General features: G+C 43.7%; 1 protein-coding gene across 1 annotated transcript in view; it reads right to left on the reverse strand.

Moving 5' to 3' along the window:
- The window catches only part of LOC106570508 (potassium voltage-gated channel subfamily H member 8), a 25,419-nt gene extending 9,939 nt beyond the window's left edge, over positions 1-15,480 (reverse strand). Inside the window, exons 1-3 of the mRNA XM_014142916.2 lie at positions 15,013-15,480; positions 10,281-10,515; positions 6,289-6,446 (exon numbers count right to left, since the gene is read on the reverse strand). Of these exons, the coding sequence (XP_013998391.2) occupies positions 6,289-6,446; positions 10,281-10,515; positions 15,013-15,189 (570 nt within the window). The 5' untranslated portion in view covers positions 15,190-15,480. The remainder of the gene's footprint in view (positions 1-6,288; positions 6,447-10,280; positions 10,516-15,012) is intronic.
- Between the last annotated feature and the right edge of the window lie 7,991 nt (positions 15,481-23,471).

A 23,471-nucleotide genomic window follows, 5' to 3' on the forward strand; every position in this document is an offset into this window, starting at 1 on the left:
AAATTGGCTTTTAACCAAATTATCGTACCACAGACCATGTATTCACCTTGCACACCTTAACTGACAAACAAACAAACCAAAACAAAAGCAAAGTCTTCTCATGCTTTGTTGATTTCAAAAAAAGCTTTTGACTCAATTTGGCATGAGGGTCTGCTATACAAATTGATGGAAAGCGGTGTTGGGGGAAAAACATACGACATAATAAAATCCATGTACACAAACAACAAGTGTGCTGTTAAAATTGTCAAAAAACATTCACATTTCTTCCCACAGGGCCGGGGGGTGAGACAGGGATGCAGCTTTAGTCCCAACCTCTTCAACATATAAATCAACGAATTGGTGAGGGCACTAGAAAAGTCTGCAGCACCCAGCCTCACCCTACTAGATTCTGAAGTCAAATGTCTACTGTTGGCTGCTTCTGGTGCTTCTGTCCCCAACCAAGGAGGGCCTACAGCAGCACCTAGATCTTCTGCACAGATTCTGTCAGACCTGGGACTGGACAGTAAATCTCAGTAGCACAAAAATAATGGTGTTCCAAAAAATGTCCAGTTGCCAGGACTTTAAATACATATTCCATCTAGACAAATTTCCTTAGAGCACACAAAAAACAATATATATCTTGGCCTAAACATCAGGGCCACAGGTAACTTCCACAAAGCTGTGAACGATCTGAGAGACAATGCAAGAAGGGCCTTCTATGCCATCAAAAGGAACATTTTACATGTTAATTAGACTCTGTATGCAGAATTTAGCAAAAACATCCTCTGTGTACAATGTAAAACACCAAATAATGCATGCAGAGCAGAATTAGGTTGATACTCCATAATTATAAAAATCCATAAAAGAGACTTTCAATTCTACATCCACCTAAAAGGATGCGATTCTCAAATCTTCTATAACAAAGCCATCACCTACAGAGAAATGAACCTGGAGAAGAGTCCCCTAAGCAAGCTGGTCCTGGGGCTCTGTTTACAAACACAAACAGACCCCACAGAGCCCCAGGACAGCAACACAATTAGACCCAACCAAATCATGAGAAAACAAAAAGATAATTACTTGACACATTGGAATGAATTTACAAAGAAATAGAGTAAACGAAAATGCTATTTGGCCCTAAACAGAGAGTACTCAGTGGCAGAATACCTAACCACTGTGACTGACCCAAACTTAAGGAAAGCTTTGACTATGTACAGTGAGCATAGCCTTGCTATTGAGAGTGGCCACCGTAGGCAGACCTGGCTCTTAATAAGAGAAGACAAGATATGTGCACACTGCCCACAAAATGAGGTGGAAACTGAGCTGCACTTCCTAACCTCCTGCCAAATGTATGACCATATTAGAGACACATATTTCCCTCAGATTACACAGACCCACAAAGAATTGAAAAACAAATCCAATTTTGATAAACTCCCATATCTACTGGGTGAAATACCACAGCAGCAAGATGTGTGACCTGTTTCCACAAGGAAAGGACAACCAGTGAAGAACAAACACCATTGTAAATACAACCCATATTTGTTTATTTATTTTTCACTTTTGTACTTTAACCATTTGCACATCGTTACAACACTGTATATTGACATGATAATGTTAATAATGTTTACTGTTCATTTTCTATTGTTTATTTCACTTTTGTTCATTATCTATTTCACTTGCTTTGGCAATGTAAACTTTTGTTTCCCATGCCAATGAAGCCCATTGAGTTGAATTTGAGAGAGAGAGAGAGAGAGAGAGAGAGAGAGAGAGAGAGAGAGAGAGAGAGAGAGAGAGAGAGAGAGAGAGAGAGAGAGAGAGAGAGAGAGAGAGAGAGAGAGAGAGAGAGAGAAACGCAGGTGATGTTGTCACACCCTGATCTGTTTCACCTGTCTTGTGATCGTCTCCACCCCCCCTCCAGGTGTATCCAATTACCTCATGTGTATTTATACCTGCGTTTTCTGTTTGTCTGTTGCCAGTTTGTCTTGTCCTGTCAAGTCCTACCAGTGTGGTTTTTATTTTATTTACTTTTTACTTTTTATTTTATATTTATATAAATCTATATATATATTTTTTTTAAAGTCAATATTTTTGGGGGCTTTTTCTAGTCATCCCAGTTTTGGCCTTTGTGCCTTTCCTGACCCTGCCTGCTGTCCTCTACCTGCCTGACTTTGATTTGGATTATGTGCAGTTGGTAGAGCATGGTGTTTGCAACGCCAGGGTTGTGGGTTCGATTCCCACGGGGGGCCAGCACAGAAAAAAAATGTATGAAATTGTATGAAATGTATGCATTCACTACTGTAAGTCGCTCTGGATAAGAGCGTCTGCTAAATGACTAAAATGTAAATGTAAATGACTCTTTGCCTGCCTTGACCTACCAATTGCCTGCCACTTGTACTGAAATAAACTCTGAGATTCGTAGTATCTGCCTCCTGTGTCTGGGTCTTAGCCTGAGCCCTGATAGATGTATACATCTCTCACCACCAACCCACTCTCACTACCTTCTATATCAAACTTATTCTTCCTTTTGTTCTTCCATTTTAAATTTCTCCTTGTCCAGGTGTACAATTACCATTTCTATAACTATGGCTTTGCCCAACACTGTTTCCAAGGTAGTGCTGTAACAATCATTATCTCGCTCCCTCCAGCCACACACCCAGCTCCACAACCCAATCAGAGAAGGCCATCCTCCCACTGATTCCACACAATATTTGTTTTGTATTAGCCACAGAAGATTAAGACAATAATGAGAAACCATACTGCGAACTGTGCAACTGGGACATTCACTTATCAACCATCCCTCTAGGGCCTTCTGAAGACAGAATTCATAAGAGTCATAATCATCCCAGCAATAAAGTATTCATAAAGAGATGAACTGCCAATGGCCTTAGTGAAACGATGACACCATAACCACTAGAAACTCTTGGAAGACAATGGAATTAAATAAAACAAAAAAAAGTCTTTATTGTTAAGTCTCTTATACTTTTAACAAAAAATAAGCTTTTTTAATTTAATTCTGTAGTCTTCCAAGAGTATCTGAATCTCCTCTCTCCTTCAGTTTGCTCCTCAATTCATGCACGTTGGTTGGAGAGCGAGGGAGCGGCAGTTATCCCTTCCATTTTCACCATAACCATTAGAACCATTACAGGATTATAATAGCACTTTGACCTTCTGATCTTCATAGTGTTGGATAGAAGTCATTGTTGTATACAGTAGATTAGGAATTTGAAGTAGTTAACCGGAGTCAATATACTCTTAGAAAAAAAGGTACTATCCAGAACCTAAAAGGGTTCCTCGACTGTCTCGATAGGAGAACCCTTTCCACAGAGGGTTCTACATGGAATACAAAAGGGTTCTCATATGGGGACAGCTGAAGAATCCTTTTGGAACCCTTTGTTCCAAGAGTGTTCTATGGGATCTTCCTCTGTGTCTCCATTCTACATGAGATGCATCTGGGATAGATGCACCTGACTCCTATCCCTGCTTTAATACTGGGTTTCAGAGAATGGAAATTGAGAATACAAATATTGTACTACTTATGCAGAGAGAGAGAGAGAGAGAGAGAGAGAGATAAATAGAGTGAGAGAGGAAGAGAGAGAGTGGAGGTAGAAGGAGAAGATGAAGGAGAAGATGGAAAAAGACAAAGAGAAAGGAGAAACTGAAACGAAAACAATGGAGGGTCAAAGGGAAGAGAGTGAACATCGAGAAACTGAATGAGAGAGAGAGAGAGAGAGAGAGAGAGAGAGAGAGAGAGAGAAAGAGAAAGGGAGAGTCAGCACAGGGACCCCTTGTCTCATTCTGGTGAAATATGGCCTACAGCCTGAGCAGGGACATCACTCCAAACACTTGACAATTACCCTGCGTGGCTGGGCTCCCCTGGCATCGCCGCCACCGGCCCTGGTGCCTGCATGCTCAAACCAGTGTCCTCTGGGACACCATGGTATTTTCACTAATAGAGTCTGGAACCAAGCAGTGCTTACGCCCGGAGCACTTGAGCACCCTGTCATTCTCCCTCTCTCCCTCTCTCCCTTTCTCTCCCTCTCTCCCTCTCTCCTTCTCTCCCTCTCGATCTCTGTCTCTTTGTCTTGTCACCATTTCTATCCTTTCTTTCTTTGATGAACTTTCTCTCGATCTCACCTTTACCATTCCCTCTCTCACTCTTTTATTATTTACTCTTGTATTATTTACTCTCTCATTGTCTATGTATTTTCTCCCCCCTTTCGCTCTCTGTCTTTCTCCGTCTATGTCTCTCTTTCTCTTGTGTTCGCTCTTTTCATTATGTCTTCATGTATCTTCTCCCTCTTTTTCTCTCTGTCTCACCCTCCTGACCCAGTCTCAATTAGTCACAGCGCGATTCCATTGTTGATTTCCTGCTGTCATATGATGTTATAAAGAATTACACAGGTTGTTCCTGTTATTCTCTGTGATGAGTGATTGATTATGCGTTAACGTGTGTGTATGTGTCCAAAATATCAGTTCAATTTGATTCGATTTAGTGGACCCAAAGTAGAGGAGAGACCTATCTGACCAGAGATTGATTCTTCCTGATCCCTTTAAGGAAACTAACCCACACAACCAACCAAACTCCCCAGCCACAGAGAGCAGCATTTCAAATTGGGTAACATCCTTCAATTGCTGAAATTGTTCTAATTTGCTAAATATCTGCAGTTTTGCCATACAACTGTTCTCAACGGAACTATGGATACCTGCTCTTCGAACATCTCATTCCAAAATCATGGGCATTAATATGGAGTTTGCAGCTATAAATGCCTCCACTCTTCTGGGAAGGCTTTCCACTGTGTTGGAATATTGCTGCTGGGACTTGCTTACATTCAGGCACAAGGACATTAGAGAGGTCGACACTGATGTTGGTCGATTAAGCCTGGCTCACAGTCGGCGTTCCAATTCATCCCAAAGGTGTTCGATGAGGTTGAGGTCAGGGCTCTGTGCAGGCCAGTCAAGTTCTTCCACAACGATTTTGACAAACCATTTCTGTATGGACCTCGCTTTGTGCACGGGGGCATTGTCATGCTGAAACAGGAAAGGACCTTCCCCAAACTGTTGCCACAAAGTTGGAAGAAAATAATCATCTAGAATGTCATCGTATGCTGTAGCGTTAAGATTTCCCTTCACTGGAACTACGGAGCCTAGCCCGAATGATCAAAAACAGCCCCAGACCATTATCCTCCTCCACCAAACTTTACATTTGGCACTATGCATTGGGGCAGGTAGCGTTCTCCTGGCATCATTTTGGGTCATTTAACGGGTGTGGCTGAAATAGCCGAATCCACTAATTTGAAGGGGTGTCCACATACTTTTGTATATATAGTGTATTATTATACTAGAACAGTAAAGGCTCTGATGGCACAATGTGATGGAACTGTTTTCCTTGTGCTGTATATGAAATCAATACACAGAAACACATGCAGGAAAACCACCAGTTCCTCTGTGTTATAAAGTAATCATTGCTATCCATTCTTTTCAAATGCCACTTGTGTCTCAGCTCGGGAACTGTAAATACAATATCCATTCTTTTCAAATGCCAGTTGTGTCTCAGCCCAGGTACTGTAAATACAATACAATACCATTGTATTAGATATTACCAATCAATCAAGAGACACTGCTTTAAAACAGCTATAAACTTGGTGGTTCGAGCCCTAGATGCTAATTGGCCGAAAGCCGTGGTATATCAGACCGTATACCACGGGTATGACAAAACATTTATTTTTACTCTTCTAATTACGTTGGTAACCAGTTTATAATAGCAGTAAGGCACCTCTGGGGTTTTTGGTATATGGCCAAAATATCACGGCTAAGGGCTGTATCCAGGCATTTCCGCATTTCATTGTGCGTAAGAACAGCCCTTAGCTGTGGTATATTGGCCACAGAGGGTAGTGCATACGGCCCAGTACATCACTGGGGCTAAGCTGCTGCCTGCCGTCCAGGACCTCTACACAAGGCGGTGTCAGAGGAAGGCCCTAAAAATTGTCAAAGACTCCAGCCACCCCAGTCATAGACTGTTTTCTATGCTACCGCATGGCAAGCGGTACCGGAGCGTCAAGTCTAGGATTGCTTTAGATATTGATACCATAACAAATATGAGATGGAATGTGCTTGGCAGATACAATGGCTAGATACAGTACTGTATTAAAACAAAATCTAGTCCTTGCAAATGTAAAGGTTTTAATATGTCTTCTTCAGTGATTTGGCAAAAAAAAACTCACCCATGCTTTCTAAAACATTTCATTCCCTCTTTAAATTAATGACAATACACCACCCAGCATCACAGTGATTTCAACCAATCAGAAAACTCACCACGCTGACTTTGAAGGCATAGAGGAGGTCAAAGGGCAGCGCGGCGACCAGGTCAATGATGAACCACGTGGTCATGTAGTGGATGCAGATCAACCGTGCACTGAAAATCACCTGACCAGACTTACTCACGTACGTGGTACGGAAACTGAACACAATGTCTGGGAGGAAAAGAGGGAGAGAGAGGGAGATAGAGGGAGGGAGAGAGGGAGATAGATAGAGGGAGAGGGAGGGAGAGAGTGGTGGGTGTAAGGTTACAGATCCATGATTTACTATCAGATAATGTAATAAGTACTGTTTTGGTTTCTCTATCCATTTTGAGGTTGGTTATGTTAGTTTAAACACACTGATTGGAGACACCTCGTTAGTGAGGATATGTTTCACCTGAGCTGGCCCAACTGGCCCAGTGTATCAGGAAGAGGCAACGTTGGGAGAGCTACATCTCATGTTAGTGCTTCCACTTTATTTAGCCAGTTTTGATTTATATTCGTTTTACTCCCTATCCTAAATCAGTGTGAGTTGATTTCCTTTAGTTTTTCCTCTGATGCAAATGTATTGGGCTTTAAGAACCCCTTATCAGTTACATTCCAACTTTCATGGGTGTCTTTCAACCAATTATGAACCCCTTTCTGTTTTGTCTTTGTTGTCCAAGTGACTTTTTATTAGTTCCCTTTTCTGTGAGCGGTGACATTTTGAGTTTGTCCTTCGGGAACGTAACAGTACACACAAATACACTATCAGTGTTACTGAGGTTACTGAGCTGCTGGACAACAAACTATACACACTGTCCCTAACCCTAACCCTAACCCAGTACACACAAATACACTATCAGTGTTACTGAGGTTACTGAGCTGCTGGACAACAAACTATACACACTGTCCCTAACACTAACCCTAACCCTAACCCAGTACACACAAATACACTATCAGTGTTACTGAGGTTACTGAGCTGCTGGACAACAAACTATACACACTGTCCCTAACCCTAACCCTAACCCTAACCCAGTACACACAAATACACTATCAGTGTTACTGAGGTTACTGAGCTGCTGGACAACAAACTATACACACTGTCCCTAACCCTAACCCTAACCCTAACCCAGTACACACAAATACACTATCAGTGTTACTGAGGTTACTGAGCTGCTGGACAACAAACTATACACACTGTCCCTAACCCTAACCCTTTCCCTGACCCTAACACTGTCCCTAACCCTAACCCTAACTCTTAACCCAGTACACACAAATACACTATCAGTGTTACTGAGGTTACTGAGCTGCTGGACAACAAACTATACACACTGTCCCTAACCTTAACCCTAACCCTAACCCAGTACACACAAATACACTATCAGTGTTACTGAGGTTACTGAGCTGCTGGACAACAAACTATACACACTGTCCCTAACCCTAACCCTAACCCTAACCCAGTACACACAAATACACTATCAGTGTTACTGAGGTTACTGAGCTGCTGGACAACAAACTATACACACTGTCCCTAACCTTAACCCTAACCCTAACCCTAACCCAGTACACACAAATACACTATCAGTGTTACTGAGGTTACTGAGCTGCTGGACAACAAACTATACACACTGTCCCTAACCCTAACCCTAACCCAGTACACACAAATACACTATCAGTGTTACTGAGGTTACTGAGCTGCTGGACAACAAACTATACACACTGTCCCTAACCTTAACCCTAACCCTAACCCTAACCCAGTACACACAAATACACTATCAGTGTTACTGAGGTTACTGAGCTGCTGGACAACAAACTATACACACTGTCCCTAACCTTAACCCTAACCCTAACCCAGTACACACAAATACACTATCAGTGTTACTGAGGTTACTGAGCTGCTGGACAACAAACTATACACACTGTCCCTAACATTAACCCTAACCCTAACCCTAACCCAGTACACACAAATACACTATCAGTGTTACTGAGGTTACTGAGCTGCTGGACAACAAACTATACACACTGTCCCTAACCCTAACCCTAACCCTAACCCAGTACACACAAATACACTATCAGTGTTACTGAGGTTACTGAGCTGCTGGACAACAAACTATACACACTGTCCCTAACCTTAACCCTAACCCTAACCCTAACCCAGTACACACAAATACACTATCAGTGTTACTGAGGTTACTGAGCTGCTGGAAAACAAACTATACACACTGTCCCTAACCTTAACCCTAACCCTAACCCTAACCCAGTACACACAAATACACTATCAGTGTTACTGAGGTTACTGAGCTGCTGGACAACAAACTATACACACTGTCCCTAACCTTAACCCTAACCCTAACCCTAACCCAGTACACACAAATACACTATCAGTGTTACTGAGGTTACTGAGCTGCTGGACAACAAACTATACACACTGTCCCTAACCTTAACCCTAACCCTAACCCTAACCCAGTACACACAAATACACTATCAGTGTTACTGAGGTTACTGAGCTGCTGGACAACAAACTATACACACTGTCCCTAACCTTAACCCTAACCCTAACCCTAACCCAGTACACACAAATACACTATCAGTGTTACTGAGGTTACTGAGCTGCTGGACAACAAACTATACACACTGTCCCTAACCTTAACCCTAACCCTAACCCTAACCCAGTACACACAAATACACTATCAGTGTTACTGAGGTTACTGAGCTGCTGGACAACAAACTATACACACTGTCCCTAACCTTAACCCTTTCCCTGACCCTAACACTGTCCCTAACCTTAACCCTTTCACTGACCCTAACACTGTCCCTAACCCTAACCATAACCCTTTCTCTGACCCTAACACTGTCCCTAACCATAACCCTTTCTCTGACCCTAACACTGTCCCTAACCCTAACCTTAACCCTTTCACTGACCCTAACACTGTCCCTAACCCTAACCTTAACCCTTTCACTGACCCTAACACTGTCCCTAACCCTAACCATAACCCTTTCTCTGACCTTAACACTGTCCCTAACCCTAACCATAACCCTTTCACTGACCCTAACACTGTCCCTAACCCTAACCATAACCCTTTCACTGACCCTAACACTGTCCCTAACCCTAACCATAACCCTTTCTCTGACCCTAACACTGTCCCTAACCCTAACCATAACCCTTTCACTGACCCTAACACTGTCCCTAACCCTAACCATAACCCTTTCTCTGACCTTAACACTGTCCCTAACCCTAACCATAACCCTTTCTCTGACCCTAACACTGTCCCTAACCCTAACCATAACCCTTTCTCTGACCTTAACACTGTCCCTAACCCTAACCATAACCCTTTCACTGACCCTAACACTGTCCCTAACCCTAACCATAACCCTTTCTCTGACCTTAACACTGTCCCTAACCCTAACCATAACCCTTTCACTGACCCTAACACTGTCCCTAACCCTAACCATAACCCTTTCTCTGACCCTAACACTGTCCCTAACCCTAACCATAACCCTTTCACTGACCCTAACACTGTCCCTAACCCTAACCATAACCCTTTCACTGACCCTAACACTGTCCCTAACCCTAACCATAACCCTTTCTCTGACCCTAACACTGTCCCTAACCCTAACCATAACCCTTTCTCTGACCCTAACACTGTCCCTAACCCTAACCCTTTCCCTGACCCTAACACTGTCCCTAACCCTAACCATAACCCTTTCACTGACCCTAACACTGTCCCTAACCCTAACCATAACCCTTTCTCTGACCTTAACACTGTCCCTAACCCTAACCATAACCCTTTCTCTGACCTTAACACTGTCCCTAACCCTAACCATAACCCTTTCACTGACCCTAACACTGTCCCTAACCCTAACCATAACCCTTTCACTGACCCTAACACTGTCCCTAACCAAAGCCTAACCCTAACCAAAGCCTAACCTTAGCCCTAACCCTAAGCCTAACCCCAACCCAACCATAAGCCTAACCCCATGCCACGTAACCCCCCTCCCACACACACATATGACCCTCCCTTATACCTATAATAAAGAGTATCTCCACAGCGATGTCGCTGACTGTAGTGCTCCTGGTGAGGTCATCGTCTCCGATGAAGCAGACGTTGTAGGGCACTGTCACGGCAACGTAGAAGGTGGCCAGCAGGATCAGCCAATCCCAACCCGCCTTGAAGGTGCTGAAGTGAAGCAAGATGAACTTGGACTTCTTGGCATCCGCCACCTTGTACTCCGGCAGAGCAGGGGGGTCCCCAAACACATTCTGATTGGATGAAAGGAGAGGGGATACACATTCTGATTGGAGGAAAGTAGAGGGGAAGACATTCTGATTAGCTGAAAATAGAGGGTAACACATTCTGATTGGATGAAAGTAGAGGGGAAGACATTCTGATTAGCTGAAAATAGAGGGTAACGCATTCTGATTGGATGAAAGTAGAGGGGAACATATTCTGATTGGGTGAAAGTAGATGGAAGTAGAAAGGGGGGTCCATAATACATTTGGGATGCAAAGAAAACTGTCTGAGTAAAGTATTTAAGTTTGTTGGCGAGTTAGGGTTGTTATCAAAAACATGTTTCTTAATCAAAGGAGATAGGAAGAATATCGAAAAGACAGATCTTTAAAAAGGAAATCTGCAGGTCAAACAAAAACAAAGTGGTCACCCAGCTAATGTTTTGGTTAACAGCTAAGGGATGGGGCTGGAGAATTGTAACTATTCATAGACAGATCTATGGATACAAGGACTGACCATGCATCAGATCAAAATGACAGTTTGAACCATGTTTCGAAGCTACACAAAGTTCATTTTACAGACAATGGAATAAAACAAGCTTATATTTGGGGTTCTAATGTGACACATTGTACGACAGTTGAACTAAGCACATGAGTGATTTATAAGTTATATTCTTCAATAATCAAGGGCTATACGTTATATCATTCATTCAATAGTCAAAAGATTGATGTAGAAATTGCATAAAGCCATTTGATTAGATGTTCAAGAGTCTCATGGCTTGGGAGTAGAAGCTGTTTAGAAGCCTCTTGGATCTAGATTTGGCGCTCCGGTACCGCTTGCCATGTGATTGCAGAGAGAACAGTCTATGACTAGGGTGGCTGGAGTCTTTGACAATTTTTAGGGCATTCCTCTGACACCGCCTGGTACAGAGGTCCTGGATGGCAGGAAGCTTGGCCCCAGTGATGTATTGGGTCGTTCGCACTACCCTCTGTAGTGCCTTGCGGTCGGAGGCCGAGCAGTTGCCATACCAGGCAGTGATGCAACCAGTCAGGATGCTCTCGATGGTGCAGCTGTAGAACCTTTTGAGGATCTGAGGACCCATGCCAAATCTGAGGGCGAATAGGTTTTGTCGTGCCCTCTTCACGACTGTCTTGGTGTGCTTGGACCATGTTGGTTTGTTGGTGATGTGGACACCAAGGAACTTGAAGCTCTCAGCCTGCTCCACTGCAGCCCCGTCGATGATAATGGGGGCGTGCTCGTTGCACCTTTTCCTGTAGTCCACAATCATCTCCTTTGTCTTGATCACGTTGTTGTCCTGGCACCACACGGCCAGGTTTCTGACCTCCTCCCTATCGGCTGTCTCGTCGTTGTCGGTGATCAGGCCTACCACTGTTGTGTCATCGGCAAACCTCATGATGGTGATGGAGTCGTGCTTGGCCGTGCAGTCATGAGTGAACAGGGAGTACAGGAGGGGACTGAGCATGCACCCCTGAGGGGCCCCCGTGTTGAGGATCAGCGTGACGGATGTGTTGTTACCTACCCTTACCATCTGGGGGCGGCCCGGCAGGAAGTCCACGATCCAGTTGCAGAGGGAGGTGTTTAGTCCCAGGGTCCATAGCTTATTGATGAGCTTTGAGGGCACTATGCTAATGAACGCTGAGCTGTAGTCAATGAACAGCATTCTCACATAGGTGGGCAGTGTGGATTGCAGTAGAGATTTCTCACATCAATGGTTGTTGATGTGAGTCATGACCAGCCTTTCAAAGCACTTCATGGTTACTTACGTGAGTGCTACGGGTTGGTAGTCATTTAGGCAGGTTTCCTTAGTGTTCTTGGGCACAGGGACTATGGTGGTCTGCTTAAAATATGTTGGTATTACAGACTCGGACAGGGAGAGGTTGAAAATGTCAGTGAAGACACATGCCAGTTGGTCAGCGCATGCTCGCAGTTCACGTCCTGGTAATCCATCTGGCCCTGCGGCCTTGTGAATGTTGACCTGTTTGAAGGTCTTACTCACATCAGCTGCAGAGAGTGTGATCACACAGTCTTCAGGAACAGCTGGTGCTCTCATGCATGTTTCAGTGTTATTTGCCTTGAAGCGAGCATAGAAGTAGTTTAGCTCGTCTGGTAGGCTTGTGTCACTGGGCAGCTCTCGGCTGTGCTTCTGTTTGTAGTCTGTAATGGTTTGCAAGCCCTCCCACATCCGACGGGCGTCATAACCAGTGTAATATGATTCAATCTTAATCCTGTATTGACGCTTTTCCTGTTTGATGATTCGTCGGAGGGGATAGCGGGATTTATTCTAACCTTCTGGGTTAGAGTCCCGCTCCTTGAAAGCGCACGCTCTAGCCTTTAGCTCAGTGCGGATGTTGCCTGCAATCCATGGCTTCTGGTTGGGGTATGTACATATGGTCACTGTAGGGATGACGTCATTGATGCATTTATTGATGAAGCCAATGACTGATGTGGTGTACTCCTCAATGCCATCGGAGGAATCCCGGAACATATTCCAGTCTGTGCTAGCAAAACAGTCCTGTAGCTTAGTATCTGTTTCATCTGACCACTTTTCTATTGATCGAGTCACTGGTTGCTTCCTGCTTTAATTTTTGTTTGTAACAGGAATCAGCAGGATAGAATTATGGTCAGATTTGCCAAATGGAGAGCGAGGGAGAGCTTTGTACGTGTCTCTGTGTGTGGAGTAAAGGTGTTCCAGAGTTCTTTTTGCTCTGGTTGCACATTTAACATGCTGATAGAAATTTGGTAAGACAGATTTAAGTTTCCCATTAAAGTCCCCGGCCACTAGGAGCGCCACCTCTGAGTGAGCGTTTTCCCGTTTGCTTATGGTGAAATACAGCTCATTGAGTGCGGTCTTAGTGCCAGCTTCAGCCTGTGGTGGTATGTAGACAGCTACAAAAAATACAGATGAAAACTCTCTAGGTAGATAGTGTGGTCTACAACTTCTCATGAGATACTCTACCTCATGCAAGCAAACCTCGAGACTTCCTTTGATATCGTGCACCAGCTGTTATTTACAAAAATACATAGTCCGCCGCCCCTTGTCTTACCAGACGACGCTGTTCTATCCTGTGTATAACCAGCCAGCTGTATGTTGATAATGTCATCGTTCAGCCACGACTCCGTGAAGCATAAGCTATTACAGTTTTGAATGTCCCGTTGGTAGTTTAATCTTCCGTGTAGGTCATCGATTTTATTTTCCAAAGGTTGCACGTTTGCTAGTAGAATGGAAGGAAGTGGGGGTTTATTTGATCGCCGACGAATTCTCAGAAGGCAGCCCGCCCTCCGGCCCCTTTTTCTCCGCCTTCTCTTCACGCAAAGGACGGGGATCTGGGCCTGTTTACAGGAAAGCAGTATGTCATTCACGTCGGGCTCGTCAGACTCGTTAAAGGAAAAAAAGGATTTTGCCAGTTCGTGGTGAGTGTTCTGATGTCCAGTTCTGATGTTTTCGGTCTTAAGAGATGGGCAGCAACATTATGTACAAAATAAGTTGCAAAATAAGTTACAAACAACACAAAGAAACAAACAAAAAAACACAATCGGTTAGGGACACGTTAAACGTCAGCCTTCTTCTACGGCGCCGTCTTAATGTTGGTTGTTAGGGTGTGTAGTGTTTGTTGTTATGGTGTGTAGTGTTGATTGCTAGGGTGTGTTGTGTTGGTTGTTATCATGTGTAGTGTTGGTTGTTAGGGTGTGTAGTGGTGGTTGTTAGGGTGTGTAGTGTTGTTGGTAAGGTGTAGTGTTGTTTGTTAGGGTGTGTAGTGTTGGTTGTTATCATGTGTAGTGTTGGTTGTTAGGGTGTGTAGTGTTGTTGTTAAGGTGTAGTGTTGGTTGTTATGGCGTGTTGTGTTGGTTGTTATGGTGTGTAGTGTTGGTTGTTATCATGTGTAGTGTTGGTTGTTAGGGTGTGTAGTGTTGGTTGTTAGGGTGTGTAATGTTGTTTGTTAGGGTGTGTAGTGTTGGTTGTTAGGGTGTGTAGTGTTGGTTGTTAGGGTGTGTAGTGTTGTTGCTAAGGTGTAGTGTTGGTTGTTAGGGTGTGTAGTGTTGTTTGTTAGGGTGTGTAGTGTTGGTTGTTAGGGTGTGTAGTGTTGTTGTTAAGGTGTAGTGTTGGTTGTTAGGGTGTGTAGTGTTGGTTGTTAGGGTGTGTAGTGTTGGTTGTTAAGATGTAGTGTTGGTTGTTAGGGTGTGTAGTGTTGTTGCTAAGGTGTAGTGTTGGTTGTTAGGGTGTGTAGTGTTGTTTGTTAGGGTGTGTAGTGTTGGTTGTTAGGGTGTGTAGTGTTGTTGTTAAGGTGTAGTGTTGGTTGTTAGGGTGTGTAGTGTTGTTTGTTAGGGTGTGTAGTGTTGGTTGTTAGGGTGTGTAGTGTTGGTTGTTAAGATGTAGTGTTGGTTGTTAGGGTGTGTAGTGTTGTTTGTTAGGGTGTGTAGTGTTGGTTGTTAGGGTGTGTAGTGTTGGTTGTTAGGGTGTGTAGTGTTGGTTGTTAAGATGTAGTGTTGGTTGTTAGGGTGTGTCTTACCTTATTGAGTTTGATCTTGCTCTTCTTCCTCTTCTTGTTGCCTTTGCTGTGGAGGTGACCAGAGATGTGGTAGAGTACAGTACTGCTCCGCAGACGAGTCGAACTGAACGAAGAGCCAGTCTTCAGACGCCCTTGTCGGCGCTCTGCAAACACAAAAGCATGTACAGACGCAGGCATGCACACAGACAGACTGTATTACTGTACAATCAAACTGCATGGCCCTCTGGAAAAGCTCATAGAAAAATGAAGGGAAAAAATAGAGGGGAAAAGAATGATGTTTGGATGAAATGCTTCATATCAACACTAGTTACAGTGACAATTAATATGTAACCCACCAGCACTCACGGTCTCACATCACAGTTAGACATTCATCCATCTTCTCAAATGTCTAATTTCTAAGTTGTTCCAAACCTCAAATTTCAAAGTGTTTAAGGTTAAGCATGAACTCCAAATTCTTAAAGGTAAGGCATTAACTCTGAATGGTTAAGGTAAGGCACTAACAAACAGATTACCGACCATTTTGAATCACACCGTACCTTCTCCGCTATGCAATCTGGTTTCAGAGCCAGTCATGGGTGCACCTCAGCCATGCTCAAGGTCCTTAACGATATCATAACCGCCATCGATAAGAGACATTACTGTGCAGCTGTATTCATCGACCTGGCCAAGGCTTTTGACTCTGTCAATCACCACATTCTTATTGGCAGACTCAACAGCCTTGGTTTCTCAAATGATTGCCTTGCCTGGTTCACCAACTACTTCTCTGATAGAGTTCAGTGTGTGAAATCGGAGGGCCTGTTGTCCGGCAGTCTCTATGGGGGTGCCACAGGGTTCAATTCTTGGGCCGACTCTCTTCTCTGTATACATCAATGATGTCGCTCTTGCTGCTGGTGATTCTCTTATCCACCTCTACGCGGACGACACCATTCTGTATACTTCTGGCCCTTCTTTGGACACTGTGTTAACTAACCTCCAGACGAGCTTCAATGCCATACAACTCTCCTTCCGTGGCCTCCAACTGCTCTTAAACACAAATAAAACTAAATGCATGCTATTCAACCGATCATTGCATCACTACAATCCAGCATCACTACTCTGGACGGCTCTGACTTAGGATACGTGGACAACTACAAATACCTGGGTGTCTGGCTAGACTGTAAACTTTCCTTCCAGACTCATATTAAGCAACTCCAATCCAAAATTAAATCTAGAATCGGCTTCCTATTTCGCAACAAAGCATCCTTCACTCATGCTGCCAAACATACCCTCGTAAAACTGACCATCCTACCAATCCTCGACTTCGGCGATGTCATCTATAAAATAGCCTCCAACACTCTACTCAACAAACTGGATGCAGTCTATCACAGTGCCATCCATTTTGTCACCAAAGCCCCATACACTACCCACCATTGCGACCTATACACTCTCGTTGGCTTGCCCTCACTTCATACTCGTCGCCAAACCCACTGGCTACAGGTTATCTACAAGTCTCTGCTAGGTAAAGCCCCGCCTTATCTCAGCTCGCTGGTCACCAGAGCAGCACCCACTCGTAGCATGCGCTCCAGCAGGTATATCTCACTGGTCACCCCCAAAGCCAATTCCTCCTTTGGTCGCCTTTCCTTCCAGTTCTCTTCTGCCAATGACTGGAACGAACTGCAAAAATCTCTGAAGCTGGAGATTTCCATCTCCCTCACTAGCTTTAACCACCAGCTGTCAGAGCAGTTCACAGATCACTGCACCTGTTCATAGCCCATCTGTATACAGCCCATCTATCTACCTCATCCCCATACTGTATTTATTTATTTATTCTTCTCCTTTTGCACCCCAGTATCTCTACTTGCACATCCATCTTTTGCACATCTACCATTCCAGTGTTTAATTGCCATATTGTAATTACTTTGCCACCATGGCCTATTTATTGCCTTAATTCCCTTATTTTACCTAATTTGCACACACTGTATATAGACTTTTTGTTTTCTTTTTTTCTACTGTATTATTGACTGTATGTTTTGTTCATTCCATGTGTAACTGTGTTGTATGTGTCTAACTGCTATGCTTTATCTTGGCCAGGTCGCAGTTGCAAATGAGAACTTGTTCTCAACTAGCCTACCTGGTTAAATAAAGGTGAAATAAAAAAAATAAAAAATAAAAAACTCTGAATGGTTAAGGTAATAGTTATTAAGGTTTGGGATAGCTTTAAAACAGAAATATCAAAAACAACTTTCTATCGCTGGATTCAAACTTGAACCTTTGGAAACAAAGGCTGATGCTTAAGCCCATCAGTGATCGCCATCCACAACAACCTGGCAAAACTGAAAACTATTTTGAAGGTAACAGCACTCACTGTTGCCCCTAGTGGCCTGTTTCCACGTATTCTCCCGACGTCCTCAGACATGGATGGATGTCGAATACTGACTTGTATCACGGGTGACCTGGCTGATGTAACAGAAGGGGTAATTTACATATCACAGAAACGTTTAGACATTTTCCTGAATTTAAAGAAAAAAGTAATCATGGCCCCATTTCTACTTTTCAGCTCAAACTATTGATCTGTAATGACAAAGTGGGAGTTTCTATATAAAACTGTTTTGAATAATAATTTAAAAACATATTGTCTTATTCTACTGTGGTGTGATTGGTAAGGCCTACTGATTTGTTATGGAGGACTAGAAGTTGGGGCTAGGCATGAGTGTGTGAATGTGTAAGTGTGTGAGTGCGTGCGTGTGTACATGTGTGTGTTTGTCTCTGATAGAGGACAGAGGTATTAAGAGTATGCATTTTATTGCTAGAGGAGAAGAAGACACCTGTGTTGCTCTAGGGAGATATCAGTAATATCTGGTCCTTCCCCCAGAACCAAGGTGATAACTGCTTTTGAGTGTCTGTGTCTAGGGGCAACTTTACCCTGCTTATCATGTGTATAATGTGTGTGTGTGTGTGTGTGTGTGTGTGTGTGTGTGTGTGTGTGTGTGTGTGTGTGTGTGTGTGTGTGTGTGTGTGTGTGTGTGTGTGTGTGTGTGTGTGTGTGTGGTGTGTGTGGTGTGTGTGTGTGTGTGTGTGTGTGTGTGTGTGTGTGTGTGTGTGTGGACCCCAGACGAGGCGAACAGACAGAACTCATCCATAAAGCCAGGGAGCCTTGGGGGACGGACCACGGTAATACCACGGAGACAGAGATACACTTATTTTCTGATCTAATGAATTTCCCCTCACTTTACAACCAGGGAGGTCAGACAGCGGGGGAGAGAGGAGGAGGTATGGAGAGTTAAAGGTTAAGACCGAGATAAAGTGAGAGATAGGTAGGATAAAGAAAGAGAGATATGGGAAGAGGAGAGGGGAGGACAGAGAGGTAGGTAGGGAGAGATGGGGAGGGAGGGACAAAGAGGTGGGTAGGGAGAGATGTGGAGGGAGGGAGGGAGGGAGGGAGGGAGAGAGAGAGAGAGAGAGAGAGAGAGAGAGAGAGAGAGAAAGAAAGAGAGGGAAATTGGAAGAGACTAAGGTAGAGAGAAATCAAGAGAAAGTGAGAGAGACAAATTAAAATGGAGCGAATGTGGGAAGGAGGGAGAGAGAGAGAGGGAGAGAGGGACAGAGGGAGAAAGGGAAGGAGGGGTTGTGGACGACAGAGAGATTGGGTTCCCCTGTCCAATCTGCCTGAAGGCTAGACCAAGTGTGAACTAACTGGGTTATCAATGTGTGTGTGTGTGTGTATGTGTGTGTCTGTTTGTGTAAGTGTATGTGTATGTGTGTGCGAGTATGTCTGTGTGCGTGCGTGCGTGCATGCGCAGGCAGATCGCTCAAGATTGACTTCAAAATTGGACGTCTGTCCATGTCCTCAGGATGTCTAGAACAGCATTAAGAGACCTGCCCAGCATTATCCAATGAGGTTGCAGGGCGGGCCCAACGGCTCAGTCGACACAGCAGAGAGAGAGCAATGACGTGGTGCACATCTCTAGAGATATGTGACGTAGTACGTACATTTTGGGGGGGCTTGTGAGTGCTACTTTCAAAACGACTGGCTAAAAAGTATGCAGAAGTACCGGACAATCTCCTTAACGTCAAAATGTGACATTTGGAGAAACGGAACGATGCTGAGCAGGAGTCAACCCAGGGTGTCATAAACACTTCGAAATTTGACGTTTGGAGAAACGTGGATAAACGTCAGAATCTGAAGTCAAACTGGTCAAACCGTGAGATCTTGTTGAGCAAGTGTTAAGATGGGTTTCCCCTGCCTGGACTGAGATGACCTATGCATTGCTTTAGCAATACAGACAGAAACACACCCTTCTGCAGAGCTATATTTTCTGTTATCTCAGTACCGATGCTGATAACCTTTCAAATGCAAATGTTTGAGATTAAAATGCAGATTTAATGTAGAACAATATGTCAAATCCACAGTCATTATTCCCCACTTTTGTCTTTCACTATAAGCATGAGCAGCATCAGCCCTTATCTTTGTGTAAAAAGTACATCATTCTGTGAGTAAAAATAAAGCATGTTTTTATTTTTGTTGTTATTTACATTAATGAAAGTAATTTGACACAAACGCATGAGGGGAAGAGAGGAGGAATGAGAAATCAAATTACTGACTTTAGATACACATTACAACACACAACACACACACACACACACACACACACACACACACACACACACACACACACACACACACACACACACACACACACACACACACACACACACACACACACACACACACTCGCACACCAGTGGAGGCTGCTGAGGGGAGGATGGCTCATAATAATGGTTAGAACGGAGCGAAAGGAATGGAAACCATGTGTTTGATGTTGTTGATACCGTTCCACATTTTCCAATCCAGCCATTACCAGATGCCCGTCCTCCCCAATTAAGGTGGCACCAACCTCCTGTGACGAACACACAGACATGCTACAGACACAACACTAAGATGAACACTCTTGCGCAGACACACACACACACACACACACACACACACACACACACACACACACACACACACACACACACACACACACACACACACACACACACAAACACTCTAACCTTCTCTCTTGCCCTCTGTGATGGCCTTGGCCTTGTTGTCTGTGATGTCTTTAAATGAAGCCAGGAAGAGCACCACGTCTCCCTTCTCATTCTTAATGGGGACAATTTCCAGCAGGCACCAGAACAATGACGCTGCAGTAGACAGACACACACACACAGACAACACATTATACAAGTGATAAGCACATATCGGAGTAGGGTCAAGTTGACCCAAGACACTGATCTTGGGTCAGTTTTGCATTTCACCACTGATGGTTAACATTAGGATTGGGGGAGGGGAAGCTGATCCTAGATCTGTACCTGAGGGACACTTCGACCCCGAGCCATACTACAGTACATACATGCTATATGTGACCAATCATCTGAAATGATGCTCAACTTCTGATTGGTTGGTTTTCAGATCGTCAGATTCAGATCTCCAACATGTTCTATCATACACTGCACATGTTATAATCACATCACAAATCAAGTTACTGCTACAAACCACACATTGTACTCTGAATCATGAAAATACAGCGAGGTATAACACAGCGAGACAATGACACATTTTTGGTTGTTTTGGCTCTGTACTCCAGCACTTTGGATTTGAAATGTTACAATGAGGAATGAGCCCATCCCTAAGTCAGGGGATCTCAGCATGAACGACGCAATCGTGGTAAATATGGTCAAATCTGAGAAATTGAGGTGAAATTATGTAAATATGTGTAGTTCAGTATGTAAGTGCGGACATGTATGAATGTGTTCTCAGTCAAGAATAGGGTGTAGAAGGAGATTCCTGCTGAGCTCGCTCTCTCTCTCTCTCTCTCTCTCTCTCTCTCTCTCTCAAACCTCCCTGCTGGTAATGTCTCAATCACAACTCTCTCTGATCCTCTCTGACAGAGAGATATTCACCATCAAACACACAGTAAACCATCTGATTCTGAAGGAACAGTCACAGGCAGGCAAAGACAGAGGGAAACCTACATCTACGACTCCACCTTAAATGATTCTGATTAGATTGAATGAAAGACTGAGTGAGGGGGAGGGAGAAGGAGAGAGAATGAGGGAGAGCGAGAGAGAAAATGACAGAGACGGAATAAGAGATGGATGAGGGGAGACAGAGAGAGAGAAAGACAGGGAGATAGAGAGAGAGATACAGAGTGATTGTGTGAGAGAGAGAGAAATAAAGAGAGAGCAAAATAAAGAAATAGAGAGTGAGAGTGAGAGAAAGACAGAGAAAGTGATAGAGAGACAGAGAGAGCGATAAAGAGAGAGAGAGAAAGACAGAGAGAGCGATAGAGAGCGTGATAGAGAGAGAGATATGGGACAAACACCAAATTGAGACACGGCATGCAGAATTCTGCAAAAATATCCTCTGTGTACAATGAGTAACACCAGATAATGCATGCAGAGTGGAATTAGGCCAATACCTGCTAATCATCAAAATCCAGAAATGAGCCCTTAAACTCTACAACCACCTAAAAGGAAGTGATTCCCCTAAGCAAGCTGGTTCTGGGGCTCCGTTCACTAACACAAACAGGCCCAGGACAGCAACACAATTAGACCCAACCAAATCATGAGAAAACTAAAAGATAATTACTTGACACAATAAGCAGAGATAGAGAGAGCGAGAGAGAGAGAAAGAGAGCAGCCAGTCACCAGTGCTGAGTGTTATTAAAGTTTCATGTGTTAAAGGACAGCTCCACCACTTTTCAACCTCATGGTCATTATCTCCAACACAATACCAGTGTCAATATATGTGAAAAAAACGATTTTCTTTGAGAAAAAAATATAAAGTTAAAAAGTGCTACCCGATGACATCAAAAGTTAAAAGATTTTAAAAACAGTGATTTTCAAACACTATGAGATTCACAGTGACATGAGGAGTAAGAAAACACTTGGACTAGAAATTCTTTGCAGGTTTTGAAGATCCCAGTTTTGTGATGTCACAGAGAAGCATTTTTTTTTGCTTGGCCTTTCTTCTTTTTAACCACAGGTCATAGAGACATTGTGTTTCACATATGTAGACACTGGTTTGGTGCTGAAGATGATACATATGAGGTTGAAAAGTGGCGGAATTGCCCTTTAAGATATGGGTTTTCAGTAATAATCACAGGGCATATCAGAGAGAGATGTTTGCATTTCATAGGCTTATTAGGAGACCTGACCATGTTTCCAATCACAGCTTACTTCCCTCCCTCCCTCCTTCAATCCACCCACTCATCCATCTATACTGGTCTAAATGGGAACACTCCAGCTATACAGGAGCAACAGGAGAAGCCTGTTGTCTCACGGCTTAAACATCCTTCTTTAAATAAGTGTCCATTTAACCTTTGTCAAATTGTATATGAGCAACTAAGCTTGGTAGCACTACATATTGACGTTGTTGCCAGAATATTGGTGTGAAAGAACTGAACAAGTCAGTACACTTTCACCTATCCTGAGTCTTCAGATTAGTGCAGGAGACAGGAGATTAGCCCCCGCCCCTTTCCTTACCAGCCTTTTTGTAGAACATGATTTCTTCCTTGAAGTCCTTCCGTTCATCCAGGGCGTCGTCGATGCTGAGGATGATGGTCTCGCTGCTCTCTGGGCCATACAGGAACTTACAGGCACAGCTCTTCTGCATGACCTCAGCGCGGGAGAAGCCTGTGAGCTCACAGAAGCCATCAGAACAGTAGACGATGGGGAAGCCTTGGGCCTTGGACACCTGGGCATTAGCCAGGATGAAGTTGCTGTCTGGTGGAATCAAAGATAAAGACAGGTTAGAATACAGGGTGGCATTCATTAGTGTACATCATAGCAAAACATTTAGCAATGAAGATGAGAGTTTCTTATTGGACAAGTTCAGTTTTTTATTTTTTTTATTTTAATTTCACCTTTATTTAACCAGGTAGGCCAGTTGAGAACAAGTTCTCATCAACTGCGACCTGGCTAAGATAAAGCAAAGCAGTGCGACAAAAATAACAACACAGAGTTACACATAAACAAACGTACAGTCAATAACACAATAGAAAAATCTATGTACAGTGTATGCAAATGTAGAAGAGTAGGGAGGTAAGACAATAAATACGCCATGGAGGCGAAATAATTACAATTTAGCATTAACACTGGAGTGATAGATGTGCAGATGATGATGTGCAAGTAGAGATACTGGGGCGTGAAGGAGCAAGAGGATAAGTAACAATATGGGGATGAGGTAGTTGGCTGTGCTATTTACAGATTGGCTGTGTACAGGTACAGTGATCGGTAAGCTGCTCTGACAGCTGATGCTTAAAGTTAGAGAGGGAGATATAAGACTCCAGCTTCAGTAATTTTTTCAATTCGTTCCAGTCATTGGCAGCAGAGAACTGGTAGGAAAGGCGGCCAAAGGAAGTGTTTGCTATGGGGGTGACCAGTGAAATATACCTGCTGGAGCGCGTGCTACGGGTGCGTGTTGCTATGGTGAC

Source organism: Salmo salar, chromosome ssa14 (assembly GCF_905237065.1).
Source record: "Salmo salar chromosome ssa14, Ssal_v3.1, whole genome shotgun sequence".
Classification (NCBI taxonomy): domain Eukaryota; kingdom Metazoa; phylum Chordata; class Actinopteri; order Salmoniformes; family Salmonidae; genus Salmo; species Salmo salar.